Source organism: Hippoglossus stenolepis, chromosome 7 (assembly GCF_022539355.2).
Source record: "Hippoglossus stenolepis isolate QCI-W04-F060 chromosome 7, HSTE1.2, whole genome shotgun sequence".
Taxonomy (NCBI): Eukaryota; Metazoa; Chordata; class Actinopteri; order Pleuronectiformes; family Pleuronectidae; genus Hippoglossus; species Hippoglossus stenolepis.
Window position 1 is genome coordinate 11,556,975 of NC_061489.1, and position 20,590 is coordinate 11,577,564.

General features: G+C 42.6%; 1 protein-coding gene across 1 annotated transcript; it reads left to right on the plus strand.

The window, feature by feature from the left end:
- The first annotated feature begins 635 nt into the window (after positions 1–635).
- Positions 636–14,801, plus strand: LOC118111958 (melatonin receptor type 1C). The gene is made up of 2 exons (XM_035160831.2): positions 636–1,553; positions 10,209–14,801. The coding sequence occupies exons 1-2, from the start codon at positions 1,358–1,360 to the stop codon at positions 11,072–11,074; spliced, it is 1,062 nt and encodes a 353-aa protein (XP_035016722.1). The 5' UTR covers positions 636–1,357; the 3' UTR covers positions 11,075–14,801.
- The last annotated feature ends 5,789 nt before the right edge of the window (positions 14,802–20,590 follow it).

The following is a 20,590-nucleotide window of genomic DNA, read 5'->3' on the forward strand; positions in this document are numbered from 1 at the left end:
ACAAAATGACAGCTATAGAACATCTCTTTGGATTATAATTGAAACGCTATATGTAAATTTCACATGTGAAAACACAGAGCTATGCTGACCCTAACCATGACACTGTAGAATATATAATATACAGTATGTGACCAGAGCAACTCAATGGAAGCACACAATTGGAGATGTCATAACTTTGGGTTTTGGGATTGTTGCTCGGTTAAAACAAGACATTTGAAGCTGTCTGGGATATGGAAAGATGTGAGGGGCGTGATTACAGATCATAATGTTAATCTGTTAATCTGAAAAAATATACAGATTAATCAATAGTAGACATAATACTTAGTTGTATCCATAATGTCAAGAAGATGTCTTCAGGGTGAGACTACAGCAGCTGGCTCAATTGAAAAAAATGTCCTTATAGAAATTAGAACATTATATAGTGGAAATCCTCGAATGTGTTTCTTCTTCATCAGAATTTAAAAGACAGTTGTTTATGCTTTAAGACGTTCCACTTGGCCCATTGAGGACTTTTATGTAACAACACTAATACACAATTTATATCAGTGGTAAAATATGAACCATTTGTTCTTGTGTGTGTGTGTTTCACTCTTTGTAAGAGTCTCAGCTGGACACATGAAGGCGCCATTTCTATGCGCACGGGAGGCTCGTCAGTTGAGCTCAGTGAGAAACTGAAGCAAGTTATGAATGGCTGCTGCTGTGAAGCTTCAAATTAAAACAAGGTAGGCTGAACTATCCCGCCTGTCTCGACTCTCCACGACTCCACTTCCAGTCAGGTGGTTTTTTAATGAGAGTTGCGCAGAGACGCGGCTCAGGGCGCAAAGACTGCACACATATCTACAGCTCTGAAACAGCTTCAAATCATCATTCTGGCTATTGGTGATAACAGTGTAGTTTTATTAGTGTGCACATAATCCAGCACGGGGCTCTCGGTTACTCAGTGTATTCGCTTTGCACCCTCTCATTCCCATTACGCACAGGAGAGCGCTCACATGCCTTCTGGACGAGCCATCCTCGCTGACATGGAGCAGCGCGCAGGAAGCCATGGTCACTCATGAGGACCACACGGAGGGCGGCGGGTAAACACGAGCTCCTGGCCTCTTCCGTTACCTCAACAATTTGCTCCTTCAATTTCCCTGCGTGCGTAAAATGTCCTACTGATCAAATTATCAGGCTAGCGCCGGTTCGCGTCCTCCACAGGCGGAGGAGTGCGCTCTCGTCCCTGAAGAAGTTCCAACACTTCCTCCCTTCTTCTCTTCTTTTTCTTTTTGCTTCTGTGAATATATATCTTTTACTTTCCATCCGAGCTGGGCAGCGGGGTGCTCCCAGCATGATGGCCGCTGCGCCCTGAGGGGAGATGGATTTGGAGGTGAAGGATGCGAACGCGTCGGACTGTTTGTCCCGGAATGAGAGCGACCGCGGACTTGTCGCTTCCTCCGGTGGAATGTCCACTGCGCTGGCCAGCGTGCTGATCTTCACCATCGTGGTGGACATCCTGGGCAACGTCCTCGTCATCCTGTCCGTGTACAGGAACAAGAAGCTGAGGAATGCAGGTGAGAGAGAGATGGAGGAGAAGATGAAGAAGTGATGGATGTGTAATGGAACCAAAGATATGCATAGAATGAAGGATGGGTGGGAAACGGCTTTAATGGTCAAGACAGGCCTGGGTGATATAATAGGGAAGAAGGAGCAAAGTAACTGTTGTTATTGGATCTGAATGATTGTTTTTTTATTCCAAAATAATCCTATTAAAAGTGACTCCGTCCCTCGAAACAATGGAACCATTAGTTCCAATGACCCACAGTAGTCTTTGTGGGATGTCCTGCTTTGCCCTCTTCATTCATAACTAAAATTATATAATATAACGTGTGACCTCTGTTTGGCAATCAGGCTGCCATCTAAAGTGAGACCCCCAGTCCCAGTGAGTGTGGTGGAGTCTCCACAGCCTTCCTCGTCTGCCTTCCCATCTCTTCATAAATAATAACTGCCCCTGTCCCACCCTCCTCCGTCCACTTTTACCCTTGGTTTGCTCATCTCAGATAAATCACTCGCCCTCATATCAGGACCTGTGATGTGACATGAGCTGCCAAGGTGAGAGGAGCTTTGTGAAGTAGTTGCTTCAATGTCCTTTGGTGCAGGTTTTTATTTTTTTAATTTATGTCAAACCCAACCTCAGACTTTGTCGTTGTGTTTGAAGGTTCCTGAAGAAGATCTTTCTGTATACGATCACTTGATTACCAGTTTTCTTTCTGCACTGTAGTTTTAGTTTGGGCTAGAAGAAGCTCAGACTTATCCAGGAGAGCTTTAATATATATTTGTATAACATAACACATAATGCTCTACCTCAGATTTGTGAAATGTTTTCTTGTTTATCAAGAGTTTAACATGTGTCACTTATCATGAGAATTATCGATATTGACTGAACATTTTTTATCATGTCTTAATTTCTAGCCTTTCCTTTCACTAGCTGCGTCAAAAAATTAAAAAGATGTGCACCACGATATGCAGAGGAAAACATCCGGAGTCAATCACGGATTTAGTTTTCCTATTATATTCAACAACTATAATCAACACATTACATCCGAGTTAGAAAAACTATATTTGGATTTTTTTTTTTTTATTACCAAAAAGTGAGTTCATGTAACTTTCCATAAAAGCATAAAATCTCAGTTTCCTCTTCCAAATGAAAAGTTGAAATCATATGTGATAAAATGAACCCCTGCACTTTGCTTTGATGCTCCAGCCAAACACACTTCAGTCCAAAGTTTCACAAATTTTTTGATTTTTGGAGAGGGTGTTGTACTTTGTTATAGAGGGTCCAATAATAATTTATAAAGTGTGAAATGTAAAAAAAAAAAATGGTTTCGGCTCCACAATCCAATCTTCTAACAATCTTCAGCCTGCTTCAGTCGTATCTCGCAAATGACTTGTGTTGGTGTCTGTTTCTTTCCATAAAACCCTGATAGTATCTTTTGATAGCCAAAGCCTGTTTGTTGTGGAAAACAAAGAAGAACATTTGGGGCACTAAAACATAAACCGGGGGCCCTGCAGGGTTTATGACTTAAAAGGTAGAAACCATTATGCATATTTTATTCTCCAGTCACAAGAAACATAAAAATATCATCAGAACGAGAGCAATTTTACTTAGATTTTATGACCCGACCTCATGATGCTCTCTCTCCCAAAAGAACAGAGATGCGTTGTCCTGTTGGCTGGAAACAGGACGAGGTCGGCCTGCAGAAACTATACGTTTCATGTTGAATGTATACACTCCGATGATCAAACGGCCCCGGGGTTACAATGAAAGTCAGGAAACCCCCACGCTCACGCAAAGAGACTGAACTCAGTGATCACACCATGATGCTAATGAGAACATGCAGAATTAGGCGGCGGGATTAGGTCAGCAAGTGTTTGGAATAATGAGCTTTTAATCACAATTTGAAATACATTACATAACCCCTCTAATGTGGGCCCGTGTGCAGCAGCCAGAAGCAGTTTGGCCAGAAGTTTTGGAACCAGAAGAATAATTTGATTATCTGGTTTGCAAAAAAATGACATAGTCCGCTGGTCTCGAACAAGAGGCGAGGGGTAAATGGCCTGTTCAAAAGTCTTCCTCATGCTGGCAGACCACAGACGCTGCACTGATTGCAGAACTCGTGTCACTGGTCTCCTGCTCTAATTGGACTGAGCGACTCATCCAGTCACACGAGAGGGACTGGATGAGCAGTGTTGTTGCAGTTGTGTCCTGTCGATCAGCACAAACTTGTAACTCCTTAAATCCTCATGCTATCAGTTTTTTGTTTAATTATTAAGTGTTGTCCTTAAGTAACCCAATTTGTTGGTGCCGTTAGCCTATCAACAATCTCCTCTCTGTTCTTAACAAGCTATTTATACATGTGGTTCACTTTGTATGAATGTTTAATTGTACAGAGTTTCCGTAAGGAAATCATGGATGAAGCTGATGAACACTGAGCAGCTGTAGAACATCTGTCAGCAGTAGAATGTACTTTGCCTGATAGATGGATTGTTTTGTTAAGGGCTGACAGGTCCAACAACCTCTGGCCCCACAAGAAGCCATGATATGACTGACAGTTAGAAACAGATTGTTTTTGGAGAGGATCTGGTGTGTCACACAGACGAAAAAGAAGAATCCCATCTCCCTCTCTGTTACACACTCTTCTGACTGCTTCCTCACACACACACACACACACACACACACACACACACACACACACACACACACACACACACACACACACACACACACACACACACACACACACACACACACACGCAGCAGCAGCAAGACCTTTCTGCTCCGCTTCACTTCAACACACTCGCCTCGCACGCTGCCTCAACCTCCAAAATGGAACATGCATGTGCACACATTTTGGAGATGCTGGCATCTAGTTACAATATGTCCGTGCTCCACTTTCTTTATATATAAATAAAGGGGGTTGTTTGGGAGCCATATGTTCCAGGTTTCTCTCCAGTTTGCAGACATAACAGGATCTACCCAGTGAACCTTCAAAAAGAGGAAGAGCGTGGCACCGTTGGGCCGCCAATGGGGTGTTAACACTAGAGTTTCCCACTGGGATTAGACTAAAAATACACAAACAAAATGTGCTCATGAGAGGGGATGGTGGGCGCAGAGAAAGAGAAAGAAAAGGATGAAGGGAAACAGATGGAGGAAATAATGACCCCAAATGTGCGCATGCGTGCATGTGTGTTTAGCTGTGTCTCAATTAAGGGGCTGCTTCCTTCGGAGAACGTGGTCTACGCGGCTCACAAAGACCGCGTCCTTCGTGGGCCTCCTTGACTACGATGGCCGAACTGAAATGAAACGGTCTGGTCTACAAAGGCTTTCTGTGATCGGAGTCCTTATTGCTGTTGCCTAGCAGCAGAGCCGGAGTGGTACATTATGAGAACGTTTTAATGCCCTTTGTTTTGTTTTTTAAATGTGTGCCATTAGCTGTTCGGTTGAGTTGAAGTGTGATACTCAAGCATCGTGCAAGTGCAATGAACCCTGGGATAGGTTGAGCCGAGAAGGATCCACCCATTGGAGCCTTTGTTTCTCGGTAATAGAAGGACGCATTTGTCGGGTGCATTTCGAAACAATGTCGATTGCCCACACAGATCGACCAGTTGTTCAGTCTGTTTTGGTGGCCAGGAAAACAGATTTGGTCTAATTTATTCTAACTCTAACCTGAAATACTGGACGTCACCATCTTTTATCTGTCTCAGCCACATAGAGCAAGCCTGTGTGGGACAGAGCAATGGCGGTGGTGCTCTCCAGGACAGACCAGTCGCACTGCTGTGACGCAACCGATCTTCAAATGCAGCGTCTGAAGGACGCCCTGGTGTAATCGAGACACATGTTGTGTGTTTGTGTGTGTGTATAGACTGCACCTCCAGTGGTAGGACCTGTGGGTTGTCGGGTGGGGGTGTGTAAGGTTGAGGATGGATGTGAGTTTTGTGAAGTCATACATTGCCTCCCGTCTCTCTCCACAGGCATGAATAAAACCTGGAAACGGCAGTGTCCAGACGAGGAGGAGGAGAAGGGCGGGTGGGGGGGGATAATTGAGTCAGTGGAGTTGTGAGTCAAACCAGAAACCAATTTAAATTGACAGCACAGATCCACGGGGAATATCACTTAGCACACTACATTAAACATGTCTTCTTTCTTCCCAGACGGCAGTAAAGTGGATTGACATTCAGCCCTCTCGTGTGGTTGAAGTGTGGAGGTAAAGGATATTATCAGATTAGGATTATCTGACCACACCACACCTGGATAATGTTATCTCATGTTTATGTTACATCCAATCTCTCGCTCTGCTGTCGGAGGCTGTTTCGCTCTCTTACGTCTCAGTTCAGCTCCTCTGAAGGGAAAACTCGCAGCAGACGTCGCTTGTGGTCTGATTGATTGATGGGCCGATGTCCGTCGGGCCCAGCGGGTCGCACATTCTCAGACATTCGGTGGGGTCTGATCGGTAGACGCTCTTTGACGATGACGACCATGATTTTTGGCCGGGCTCGCAGATAGGAGGCTGTCTCACCAAAAGGCAGCTTGAGTCAGTTTAATGTTAAACTTCTTAGAAAAAAGGGAAAAAAAACACTCTGGCCTCCAGAAAGTGGGTTCATGAAGTAGTCACTTCTAATTCATCAGCGGTTATGCCCTTGCCGAAAGGTTATTCTTGCTTATTTATGATAACATGACTGACTGAGTCGAACGTAATCTAATTTGGGATATATGCAATTGTAGTAATAAGCCTCGCGCTGCCGACATTCATCTGGATTCAAGCAACGCCAGCCCTCCTACATGTTTTCATTTAAAATTTTTTTTAAAGAATTCATCTTTCCTTCAAAGGTGCATAAATATAGCTGCTTGCAGTGGAGCGTCTCGTTTCCAGTACGAGTGGTGGGACAGAGATGGTGGGTTTGACAGAGCAATGTAAGCCCCTGAGATTCACTTGTGCACACAGCGATGCCAGTTGTCATATTGGACATTTACTGAGCCGGCAGGCTTTTCTTTTCTCCTCTGCTCATTGTTTATCTCCTGCACTCGCATCTTCATTATGGAGCCTATTCTTGCTCCACCACGAATCCCCTTTTTTTCATTTTCCAACAATGTTCTTTTTACTCTTCAAAAACTATTCATTCAGCCGGAACGAGGGAACATGCTATAAATATGTTCACGTGCAGGTTTATATTATCATGGAAGGGAGGATGAGAGGCAGCTCCTGTTGAACATATTTTTTTGAATATGCCACAGCCGTGGTGTGTGTTGGGTGTTGATGACTCTGGTGACAAATATCAGAGATGAATATTTCTCTGCTGTAAAGGTTTTGATTTTTGTTTCATCCGCCCCAAAAATGCTGCATGTGACAGACAGAGGGTGGGAGGTGGGTGCTCGACTCTCAGGAGGACACCTCAAAGCAAGAATCCCTTGATTTGATGCAACGTTTCACTCGGCTGACAGCTTTGCGAGAGAATACTGTAAGATCAGATGATGGTGACACAGGAGTTAAAGGGCTGGATGTCAGTTGTCCCCGGTGGCCTGTAACCAATCTGCATCCAGGTTAAACTCTATTCAACTCACACTCGATAATAATAGCTCCAGGAGATGTCAGCGGCCACGGCTCTATTCTGGTACCCGGGCGTGAGAGTATCGCTGTTGGTCGACAGTTTTACTCTAAAACATTAATCGTTGTGAGTGCTGCGAGTTCGGGCGTGATGAGCTCCGGGCTCGGCCAACTTGGTTAATTGAACAGCGAGAGGTAATGGTTTGTCCGATGTTTTTAATAATGAACGCCAACAAAACAAAGGCTGTCATCTGGGCCACTTTGCAGCAATCCTCTCAGCGGTGTTTTAGCACTTACCTCATCCTCTTGACGATAAGGGGGAGTGACGGTTCAGCCAGAGAGAGCTGTAAGGCCCGAGCATGCTCCGTCCGGCCGGCATACATGATAACACCGAGCCACATGATGTCAGCGAGGAATCAAACCTCTGCACAATGACAAATGCACACAGTGAGGACAGTGAGCATCACAAATACAATCTGACAGATTTGCCCACTGAGCTGGCTGGAGGACGGACTGGAGTTTTTTCTATTTTTTTTTATCTCATCAGGCTTGAGAAATGGCTCGAGCTGTTTTAGTGACTTGGAAACTGAGTGAATACCTGTGTCAGAGAGAAAATGAGAAAACATCTTTTAAAATAAAGATACAAATTGTTAGTGAGGTAGGAATAAAATATTTCTATATTAAATGTTAGCAGGAGGTAATGCCAGTTATGTAAAAGCTACTGGACGGATTACCAAGACACTTAGTGGGAGGATGCGATATGGCTCAGGGAAGAAGACATACAATTTTGGTGGGGATCCAGATCAGGGGGCAGGAATGTATTTATTTTTTTTAGTTTTTGAGAGCGTCTTTTTAAATGTTTTCACCAATTTCCTCGAGGATAATTCATGGATCTGGATAATCATATAAATAACTATGAGTATGTGAAATTTGGTGCACCTTGATTGAGTTGAAGGGAACTGTTGGAACTTGGCATAGGGTAAATGCTCTGAGTGCTATTCTAGTAATATGATTTATGCCCCTTGTTATATTCTACAGCACAGTGACAAAGCTAAGTTGGTTGAGTAGATGAGTAAAATTAGAGCGGTTGCTAAACAACATACTGTATTGTAGCGGTGTTGTCGCTGTGGGGGTTTGAGCAGCGTTTATAATGAGGATTGATGTCCAGCATGTGTTTTAGATCCACTCCCATCATATCTGCCAATCCCTGCTGTTGTTTCAGCTGTTGTCTGAGTGAGCGAGAGCCTCACGCCCTCGCATCTCAACTTCAGAAGGTAGTTTATGTTACACTCACCCTGGAAACACCCCAACGTCTGACCCAGGGTGTCGGTAAAATGAGGCCGCACCACATATAACCCTTTACAGATTAGTTACAAAGAGGTGTGTTTATATTTATAGAGTGAGCGGTGATGTAACGGTGCGAGAGAACCAGGCTATACGCTGGTTGAGTCAGTCATATATTTAACATGCTTTATTGTTAAAAAGCTTGAAAGGCTGCAAACTGGACCAAATCTCCTTCACTACAAACCTTTATATGTAGAACAAACAAACACACACACACACACACACACACACACACACACACACACACACACACACACACACACACACACACACACTAGACCCCCTTATTGCACAACGTCTCCCTGAAAACTTGGAGCTCTTTTTTGCGAAACACCAATTAGATTGCATTATGACTCCAGCGTATGCTCTACTTATCTACCTCCTTATCTGAGAAAACATTAGAATTTGATTTAGTGGTTTATTCTTCTCCTCACCCGCCCAGAACAGCTGCACTGTAACAATATCAGACGTCATTTTCAATGATTCATGTTTTGTGAGGAGAACCAGTGTCACACCACCATCAGCTTCGACCCCAGGAGGACAGGAAGTTGTTTGGATGTAATAGGACACTAAAATTACCCATGTCCTGGTTTTTTCATGCACTTAAACTCTGCATGTTGTCATGGGAAACTCAATTTTCCTCCTCATGTCAGAGATAAAAAATTTCTAATAGTTATTTTGTTATTTCCTTCAGGGACGCTGAAGTACAAATAAACAGACAAAAATGTTCTCAAGTAAAAGTTAAAGCATCAACTTTTCTTCTTCAAAGAAAGTAAGTACTTGATTTTAAATAATAGTAGTAGTAGTAATATAAGTTGAATTACTTGCTGTAACTATTGACGACATCATTATGGCTGAGTCTCTGAATCCATTTCAGGTGTTTCTTAACAAGTGGTGCTGCTGCAGGAGGCGGGGTCTAATGTTACCTGCCTGTTTATTGATTACTTTAAAACATGTACAGCATTAAGATAATGTGAACATGTAAAGAAATGCTTCGTCAAAATGTGGAATAGAAACAACTGATGTTTGCTTGATATATGTAGTGGAGTAAGAGTGAAAATTATCTGAAAATAAATCTACTTACGTAAAAATGTACTCAAACAGAGTAACTGAGTAAAAGTACTTTGTCACATCCCACCACTGGGTGTATGTAGTGAAGCACATTTTCATTGTACAGCCATGCTGCTGGTCTGTGAGGCTGCTGTCGGGCACAGAATACATCACAGGAATCAATCCAGCACTTGTCAAAATATTTCACTCAAAACCCCATATATGACCCTTGTGGCGGCACTAAAGCAAAAGTTATGATCCCCAACGACAGTGGGACTCATCCTCTGGGCACCATGGATATCTGTGCCACATTTCATAGTGATCTATCCAATAGCTGCGGCGTGGATCGACCAGACCATCAGGCTGTCGCTGCCGTCTACAGGGCCACAGCTCTAGTTGTTGTTATTAAAAAACACGTCCAGTGAGAAGGAAAGGGTTTGCGACACAGAGGGCCGTGTGACAATAAAACATTCAAAACATTTGCCTCGATCCAGATTAGTGCAGTGGAGAGTACATGGTAAAAGACTCATCAGAATGAGCCCAGCGAAGGGGCAGAGGGCCCAACGAAGCTGCTCTTCTCTGATGGAAGTCGCAGTCATGCCTCCAGTGACCCAGTTTATTTTAAGGAATTTAACCCGGAGCAGCAAGTGAAAGAGGAGAGCTGTTCGCTTTAATTATACACCAGCGCGGTTCACTTTTTATCTGTCATCTAAACCTCTTCTGTTTCTCCAGGCAACATCTTCGTGGTGAGTCTGTCCGTGGCCGACCTGGTGGTGGCGCTGTACCCTTACCCCCTGGTGCTGACGGCCATCTTCCACAATGACTGGACCATGGGCGACCTGCACTGCCAGGCCAGCGGCTTCGTCATGGGCCTCAGCGTCATCGGCTCCATCTTCAACATCACGGCCATCGCCATCAACCGCTACTGCTACATCTGCCACAGCCTCCACTACGACCGGCTGTACAGTCTGAGGAACACCTGCTGCTACCTGGGCCTCACCTGGCTGCTCACCGCCCTCGCCACGGTGCCCAACTTCTTCGTGGGCTCGCTGCAGTACGACCCGCGCATCTACTCCTGCACCTTCGCCCAGACGGTCAGCTCGTACTACACCATCTCCGTGGTGATCATTCACTTCCTGATCCCGCTGCTGGTGGTGTCTTACTGCTACATGAGGATATGGGTGCTGGTGATTCAAGTGAAACATCGGGTCAAACCGGAGCTAAGGACTAAACTGAAACCGAGCGACGTGAGGAACTTCCTGACTATGTTTATAGTGTTTGTGTTGTTTGCCGTGTGCTGGGCTCCGCTGAATCTCATAGGCCTGGCTGTGGCCATAAACCCTGTGAAGGTGGCGCCCCACATTCCTGAGTGGCTCTTTGTCATGAGCTACTTTATGGCGTACTTCAACAGCTGCCTCAACGCCATCATATACGGACTTCTAAACCAAAACTTCCGCAAAGAGTACAAGAGGATCCTGCTTTCTCTTTGCGTCCCGCGTCTGCTCCTCATGGAGACGTCCAAGTGTGCCACAGAGGGACTGAGGAGCAAGCCCTCGCCGGCGCCGACCAACAATAATGTAGCGGAGCTAAATGTATAAACAGCGGTTATTATCCAGAGCCTCGTTGTGGGTGTGTGTCATGATTCACAAAGTGCCTTTTCACAAGATGTGTATCATGTAAAGAGATGAGCATGTTTGAAGAGGACACTGCTTCCACTGTTTTCCTTTCAGCAATGTCAAACACCACAGTTCCCTCATGTTGAGAGGAAAACGGTCAGTGTTATCATTGTGCTGTGTAATAACAGCGCCCCCTGCTTTCAATTCAAAGACTAACCGGTTAACGTGCAGAAAAAGAACGTCCAAAGACTTTTCAGTATTTAATGAAAAAGTCATTAGGACCATGGAGGGGACTCAGCTGGGAGACGATTTTCTCTTAAAATCTCTCACAGAGTCAGAACATACCCTATCGCCTATTTTTGGATGAGAGACTTGCCATCCCGGCATGTGTATGTCACATGCTCTGCGTATTTGCACAGTTATGAGCAGGCCCACATCAACGACGTGCCGTAAAGATGAAATAAAAAAATGTATAATCAATCGCCACTGTGTCTTTTTGCGCTTTTTAATGCAACATTAGTATCGAGAAAATCCAAAGAATTGTTGTTTCCCTTCAACGACACCCGACCAACTGAAGCTCTTATACTCGATTCCCGCTTCAATTTGGATTTAACGTTATATTTAATACTTCAAATACGCTTCCAGCCACAGTCTGAGCTCTGGTGAAATCTGAATCTCACGTTTGATTTTCAGCACTTATGAGTATCTGAGGCTCGTACTCACTGGGCGTATAGGCTGTATTAATTCATCAGTATGTCCTTACACCCCCGGGCTTGTCTTCTGAGCAACATTGCTTTCACAAAAACACACTGGGAAGATTGTCGAAGGTGAGAAACTCGAAACCAGTGCAGAAGCTACAATTTCAGACCTGGCTTTGTGTGCTAATAGGAAAAGGCTTGCATTGTTGTCTGTAAAACCCAATTGTCTCATACAGTTTCAGACAATTCTTCCGGGAAAACAAAACTGTCTCTTAACTGTGCAGCTATGTATCAGTTTATCCGGCTGCAGACTTCAAGGGCCCCAGGCGGCCCCTAGGGGCATCCGCAGAACCTGGGTGATTTAGAAATTTGAGAATTGAGAAAAAAGGCGGAAGATCAGATGATAAATAAAATGAGGTTTCTTGTTTATTAAATGCCCTGGGCACACGATATGCATCAGGAGTCAGAGATGTAATTTCGTGATAGTGCGAGTGTGCCCGAGCACATGTCACCCAAGCCGAGATGAGCTCTGACAGCCTCGCAGCATAACTTCCACCCGGCAAACAAACTGTGAGCGCTTCACCTCACAGGGAGGCTCCAAGATGTCGGTGTGACACATTCTTGATAAGATGCACTGTCGCTGGAATATCAAAGACATTTCACATTTCCCAATGCCTGATTTATAAATATTTTAGCTTTATTTTTGTATACTGCTGCAGCTCAGCCCGTACAGGCTGCCTGGCGGCGGCTAAAACCTCTGTGGCAGATTGCAGACGCGGGAATCAGAGACTATCCGGGCCGGGATCATCACATGGAGGCTCTCTCGCAGGGTCAGGTGCCATCAGGTTTCAGAGCTGCTGCAAAATAACCACAAAAAACGCTCCATTCTGCTCGAAGTCTTACAAGTCAGTGTCTCTGATGTGGAAGAAAGAAACAGCCCCCATGCGCAGCAAGGTCAGCCACAGATGAGTGGCTAAAGGGGCTCGAGGGAAGATGACAGTGTCGGCTCTACCACACCAAAGAGTCACAGACTAATGGCAGGGTCAGCCTTCTTCTTCTCCTTCCCAACCTTGCACTCTTCTCTCTCTTGCTCTCTGTATTTATTTATCCTGCATGCGCTCTCCCAAAGCTTGTGAAGAATGACTTGACATTTTGGAGAATGTTCTTTGTTGCTGAACATATGAGAAGATCGATATCGCTGCCATATCTGTCTGTTAGATATAAAGCGACAGTCGGTTCAGGTCGCTTAAAGAAAAAAGAAAAACACTAGCAGTGTCAGAGTCTCTGATGTTGGTTTATTAGCATATCATTTAAGGTTTTTACAAAAAACAACAACTCTTCGAACTACGAAGAATTAATCCAGCTCACAACCATTTGAAAATCCATACTTTTCATTTTTACACTTTCAAATTTGTCATAATCGTAGAGGAAATCTCTTCAATCCAGCTGTTTACACCAAATAATTCAAATCGGAATCCGAATGGGGGTATTGCTGCCAAGAAGCTTGTAAAAGGGATTTGCTGTGGTGTTTTTTGTGCAAGCATCAATATAAAATATAAAGATAGGGAACTACATACAATAAATAGAAATACAAACACTTGGATTGTGCAATATAAACCAATATAACGAAATAGCAATCCTACCCCTGCTGGATAACTCCTGACACTGTACGTTTCTGCATCTATATATCTCTGTAAAAATAATAATCTGTATTTTTAACACTAAATGTATTGATTTAAAAAAAGACCAAATGACTCTGGCACGGCTCATGTTGCTCAGAGGATAAATCATCGGTACAATCCAGAGTCCAGGATGAATAGCTGAAATGACTGGTCTATCCACCCACACTGTCTTTGCCTGTGATTTAATATGAAGGGCAACAGCTCATGGAGACATTTTTCTTACGGTTATGTTCAAGGACAGCGCAATCCATCCATGCTGCCCTTTGCTATAAGATCCATCATAACTCATGACTTCATTTTGCCAATTTCACTCACGTATGTGGTTCTGTCAAGACGTGAATGACGCTCTCTCTCTTTCTGAGATGAAGCGTCCTTTTCCTTTTGTTTTGTTCTACTGCTTTGTGCCTTTCTGCATCCAGGCCACATCATGAATCCCTATGTATCGTTACATACGCATTTAATATGATAAATGATATAGTTTATTGTCAGTAATCAGATATAAACTCGTCCTATCTTTTGGAAATATACCTAAGAGAAATGCAGCGCTCTGCGCAGAGTATTTATTGCTGGACCAAGGACAAGGGGAGCAAGGCGTAAGCTGAAATCTGTCCGAGGACATGACACTCTACTCCCTCCACCGCCGCGTTCTCACTCATCAACTCCTCCGTGGTATGCGAGCGGGAGAGGCCTCGAAGAAACAAATTCTCATTTGTGGGAGATAAAGATTATTTCCACTACAGCGGAACCGTGTCGCAAATGTGATTAACACAAAACGTACGAGCAATGAGGCATTATATGGCGTAACGGTGGCATGACATGATGGTTCCCTTTGCCCGCTGGATGAAGCCAGATGTAAGTCTGCTCTTTGCACAGAGGAATTTCTACAGCTCTCGCACATCATTGCATTTTACAGCAGTGGGGTCTCACTGTGGGCCTGCTGCCACAATAGCAAGTCCCCTAATGGATTTGTGCATTGGGTTTAGCACTCCCTGTGTTCTCATGCATATGATGAGTTCCTACATGTCCCAACGGGCTCTGGGTCACAATACTATCAGGAGGGTTTGGGTGTTGTGGGTCCAAGGAAGCCGATGAGAGCAGGAAATGGGGACGGTGGTGATTATGTGCTCTTATTTTTAGATTAAATCAAACCCATCAGAGAGGATACATCTGTAAATGTTTCATTATTTCTATTTGAAAAAATGTTGGTTGACAAGACTGAGCCAGGCTATTAGTTTTTGAGGAAGTAAGCAGATCTTTCTTTGACAGTAAGTTTCAGTACCCAAAACATAAAACTCCATCGTGCTGCATTCACAATATTATCAGTATTATCAGCTATAAAAATACCCAAATATAAAAAGTAAAAGTATATGTTCTGCAGACAAATTGCCTCTAGCGCTCATTTATATTTTATTATCAGATTTATAAAACTGATGGAACAAAGCTTTTGAAGCTGGTCGAGGTGGAGCTTGTTACTTTAGCTCAGCAGTCCCGTGGCTCTTAAAATCGGCGTCAGGCCCCCCCCACCCCCCCGGACCAGGGTCACAAGATAAATGCTAAGAGTCGTGAGATAATTAATATGGAAGCAAAGCTCTGGTGCACAAATTTGCATTAATTTTTTCCACTAGTCTTTGCTTTTTATTTTGGCCTAGAACATTTATTTTCATATGAACATTCTAAAAGTATTTGGTGGTTAACAACTCATAGCAACTGCTTATTTGCTTAAGACCACAAGCATCTTGATCGCCCCTGGCTGGAATATAAATCGTAAACCCTGCCTCCTCCATGTTAGTACAAGGGACGTAAATATAGCTAAAAAGTTGAAATACACGTCAAATGCATACACTTTTTCTATTCACAATACAATGTATTTTATAAGCTTATTGTGTATTTTAAATACATGTAAAACAATTGAAAAGTGACTCTAGTTGGTAAATGCCTCTAAATAGCACAGTATTTGCCGCTATAATATGATAACATTTAGAAATGTGATGCATAAAATGGAAACACTCCATTACCTCAAATTGTACTCAATTAGAATACTTGATTACTTTCCACCTGTGCATGATGCCAACAGGAAACTATCCAGCAGCCCACAAACTTGCTGACATGAGTTAATGATGATAGCCATCCTCTCACCACTTGCAACAGTTGTGAATGCGTGGAATAACAACACCAGGAATAGCGCCCCAACTATTTTAAAGTGTTTTTATTCTTTCTCTCGTCTCAAATGGAAACTTAATGGTCCCCCGTTCAGCTCTAAAAATATTTTCTGAAGGACACTGTGCCGCCTGGTCAAAACAACAGGTGTGGCGTGTGGGGTGCCTCGTATTTGAAACAGAGCACATGTGACACATGGAATGCGAAAGCCATAGCCAGGGGAGTCCAGACGGAGAGAGCCATGGGAAATACTCTCAGAAGGTCAGAGGTCGAGATCCGTGAGGAAGGACAAGCTAGTTTTGAACTTGCAGTAGAAGGCCCCTTGACCAGATATACACACTGATATTCCATCGAGGAAACAGCTTATGTTGGACTTCTATTTTTGATCTCGTTGTTTTAATGAAATTCATAATCCCACAATAACAGGGTGAACCACACCAGCTGGGTCTTCTGTGGCTTGTGGTCTATTCCCGAAGCTCCCGGCAATAACCCAACTAATTAATTTTTTAGCTTTTGCGTCTGTTTCCAGGGAAAATACGACTCCAGTGAATTGTGAGGATGTAATTTTGATCCAAATTAATTACTGATGACCTGTTTATTGAAAGAGGTCATTGTTGATTTTGTAATTAGCTTCAATGATTGACTTTAGATATTTTACTGTACTGTTTGAAAAAAAGGGTTTAATTATAAGGTAAGATTTCTTTAAATTAAAATACAGTTTAAAATGTTGATACTGTTAAACCATGTAACTGAAATATTATTTATAGCTAAATGAATAAAGACAAACACATTAATTAGCCCCCAGTATCATCTATACCAATGATGTATGAGAATAAAAATATGAATTTGACTAATTCAAGTCGTCACATAGGCCCGTCTGATCTGTAGGTTACTGGAAGTGAAGGTTGAAGTGGGACATTTAATGAACACTGTGTAGAAAACACTTCTCCCTGCTTCCTGTTTACAAAGCACAAGCCTCAACAAAACAAAGACACCGGAACATGATTTTTCAAATTGCTCTCGCTGCTTCGTCCAGCCCACAGATGTGAGAGTTGTGTGATTCTCCGTGACAATCCTCTGCGTCGACACAATCGGTGACATGTTTCTGGCCGTCTGCTGCTTAACTGCTTGTGATTTTGAAATGCCGCAGCAAGCACAGTGATTACTTTGAACACACATCACTGGACTGTTTCTTAGCGGCCCTGTCTGGTCCCTCCGAGCGTCTTCTCAAATGAAGTGTGTTTCGGGGGGGGGAACCTGCTGAGCGTGGGACCGGTGAGAACGCAGCCAACTGGAGCAGAAAGTGCCACTCCTTGACACTTCAGGGAGACTTCATCCAGAAACGCAGCCAGTGCACTGACACTAAACGCATATGCTCGGCACGAAATGGTCGAAGTGGCTCTCTGTTACATCTGCAATTAAACAAGAAGTAGAGTCTTGCATTATTCAGCAATGCAAGGGAACAAAAGCACGTACTCTACATTTGCATTGTGCATGTACGGCTGCTGAGGACACCACGGTTATGTCATGTCATATTTGTACTCCACCAACGATGCAGTTTATTTAAGACTGTGACAAATGACCCTTGAATAATGGATGTACACATTGTCTTCTGTATTTACAGCTTGATAATGGGAATGGAAGAAAACAGTGTTGTCAGCATATGAGTGGACATTTAGTTTTGATAAGAGGAGACATACAGTTCAGACTTTAAGTATTTGGACTGTTACGCATTATTTGTTCTCCGGGCTCTGAGCTTCAGTGCATTTCATGTGAAATAAAATAATGGGCGCTCCATTAAAGTGCTCTGTGTCAGCTTTAATTTGAGAAGGTTTACATCAATATAGAGCGTGAGAGATGTTATGTTTCCCAGGACAAAATAGATGTAATGTGTTGTGGAAAATCTTTTTCCTCTTTAGCCTGAAGTTCTCTTTGGTTGCTTTGGTCGTATGTTTATGATCGTTGTCCTGCTCCTGATGTCATCTGAATCTGAGCACACTGAGAAACACTGTGAGCAGTCAAATCGTCAATAAATTTCAGACATAAATGACTCAGTCATAAAAGAAGAAGCACTATGTTTGCTTCTGCTTTTACTAGGGTTTATCTGGTGGTAAATCCCCTGAGGTTAGAGTGATGAAGTCTTCTTTTAACCAGGAAATATGTACTCATACTTCCTCGAGAACATATTTTCAGAACGGTTTTCTTCACAATGCAAATGATTTTCACTCAATCGCCAGACTTGTGCTTCTTGGTCTACCAGGTTGTGTGCTGTTAGCCATGTTTGTTACGTTTGGGACAAAAGTATAAAATAGGCTTTTTTCAGCAAGGCAATCTTCCAAAATTAACACCATTTTTCATGATTGTGTCATGAATTGATTGTGTTATAAGCTGCCATTTGGATAAGTGCTGCAAAGAGTTTGTCATGTTGGACAACATCTTTTGATGATGCATGTACACACACACACGTACACACACACTTTATGTACTTGTAATGTGTATGTATGAGGGATTTGATTCCCAAAAACTCCAAAACATCCATTCTGTGAAAATTTGTGCAACTGAACAAACAGTCTGTCCTGGAATTTCAGTTCTGATCTGCATCCATTCAAAGACGACTCTTAACTTCAACGTAATCCCATAATGAGCTTAAATTTCATGCTGTATCTTGGAACAAAGTCTTCATGATGTCTTGTCCTTAAAATAATCGGATTAATTTGTCCTCATAAAAGTTTTTGTTGTTTCCTTCCTCTTTTAATGTTTGTACTGTAGTGAAATTATATTTTTGGAACTTTGAATTTGGGAAGTTGGACAGAATTTCCACTGAGATAATCTTGACTTCCAAATTCTCTGAGAGACAGCATTACCCATTAGAATGCTGCATTGTTTTTTTCATTCGTTTTAGGATAATTGCAGAAGAACCTCTGTGACAAACAAAAGTTTATAATAGGCGTTGATCAGCAAGGCACTCTTAAAAAATTAACACAATGTTTATGATTGTTGAAGCCAGAAGGAAAAGCAAGTATTAGGCTACATTTGAACTACACAAATGAACTGGCTCTAGGCGTATGCAACATAGGTGATTGCCTCTGGGCAAAGGATGCCAGGGGCACACTAACAGAACTTAATTAAACATGGGGTGCGTTCAGGAAAGTCAAAATAATCTACTTCTTAACCATTATTCCTTAACCCCAATGTAACATGTCATGAGGTCAAAGAAAGATGTGAAGCAGAAGCTGTAAGGAGTTAGGAAAGGAGAACCATGGTGTAGAGAAAATCCAATAGAATAGAAATAAATCAAACATGACTGATGCTGATATAATATAAATGTGAGGAATATAAGTGGAGAAAACCTTATATAAGTGGAGAAAAAATAAGATTTTTGTATATTAACGTGGTTCTTCCCAGGTACAACTACGAGGTTGCATTGCTTTAATGTGGGATGGCATTTCCTCTTCTTCAAAAAGGATGGTCTGGTGTTTCCTCTGTTGAGGGAGTAAGGACACATTGAAGCTCCTTTCTTTATCATTTAGGGAATTCAAACAGCTCTTATTATGGCCACTGAAATACTTCGGGGTCATTTCACACAGTTATGAAGTGAAATGGATGCACCCCTTGTTACTTTAACAACATTATCAGCAAACAGTCCTTTAATTACAATAATTAACATACTGTACCCTCACTTCACATTAAATGGTGCCTATTATCCCCCACTGTCAGTCTGCCAGTGGGGGATAATAGGCCCCATTTGATGCTAAATTGTTCATCACTTAGCCCAAGTCATACAGACTGACTGAGGGCAAATGCTGCATTGGATCAGGCAGAGGAACACTTCAATAATTATTGGCCCCAGATTATTCCATAATTAAAAGAATGATGAAAACAGAGAGGAGAGGGAGGAAAATGAATACCAACAATGTAGAAAAGCTAATGCTAGATAATGATGCTCCAACAGTTGTTATGCATCCGAATTTCAAGACAGCGGTGGAAAAAGTACTCGGATTCTTTATTAAGTAAAAGAATGAATATAGAGATACACTAAACGTACTGCATGATAAATTCTACTTAAGTCAAGTCAATTTATTTATATAGCACATTTAAAACAACAAAAGCAAACCAAAGTGCTTTACAAACACACACACACACACACACATACAGGCAGAGATCTACAAAGTGAGGATCATGAAAACAATTTAAAATAACTAATGTAGAAGCTAATACCCGTTAGGACCCATTAACAGTCAAATGCCAAAGAGAAGAGGTGGGTCTTGAGCTGCTTAATGGAGGGAGCAGTTCTGAAGTAGTGAGGCAATTTGTTTCAGAAACTGGGGCCCACGACTGAGAAGGTGTTTCCGCTGAGCCCGAGGGACCTTAAGTGGACCTGGGGGACCTTGGTGGGTTGTAGGGAGTTCAAAGTTCAGACAGGTAGGAGGGAGCCAATCCATTTAGAGCTTTACAAACAAAAAGTACAATTTTAAAATGAACTCTAAAACTGACAGGGAGCCAGTGGAGGGAGGTGAATACAGGGGAGATACGCACAGGCTTCCAGGAGCTAGTCAGCAACCTTGCAGCAGCGTTCTTAAGTAAAGGAAGTATTATGCATGTAGTAAAAGCATTAAAGTAAAAATACTACAGTTAAATTATTCAGTTTTAAAGTAAATTCCTGTTTTTGACTGATTAATATATATATATATATATATAACTACCTAGATTATTAGATGATTAGCATTAGATGATTAGCAGCAGCATGCCCCTTTTTCTAACTTTATATAAATATTACTAGTATTTTTTTCCGTTGTTGTTTTGTTCAACACTGATAATAAAAGACAATAAACTTCACAAACAAACGACACATAGGATTTAACGCTTGATCGTGGGTTTAATACTTAATACTGAAATAATAATAAAGTTTTATTTCTGCAGCACAGCCTGGGACGACCGCGTCATATCTCGCGAGACTACAG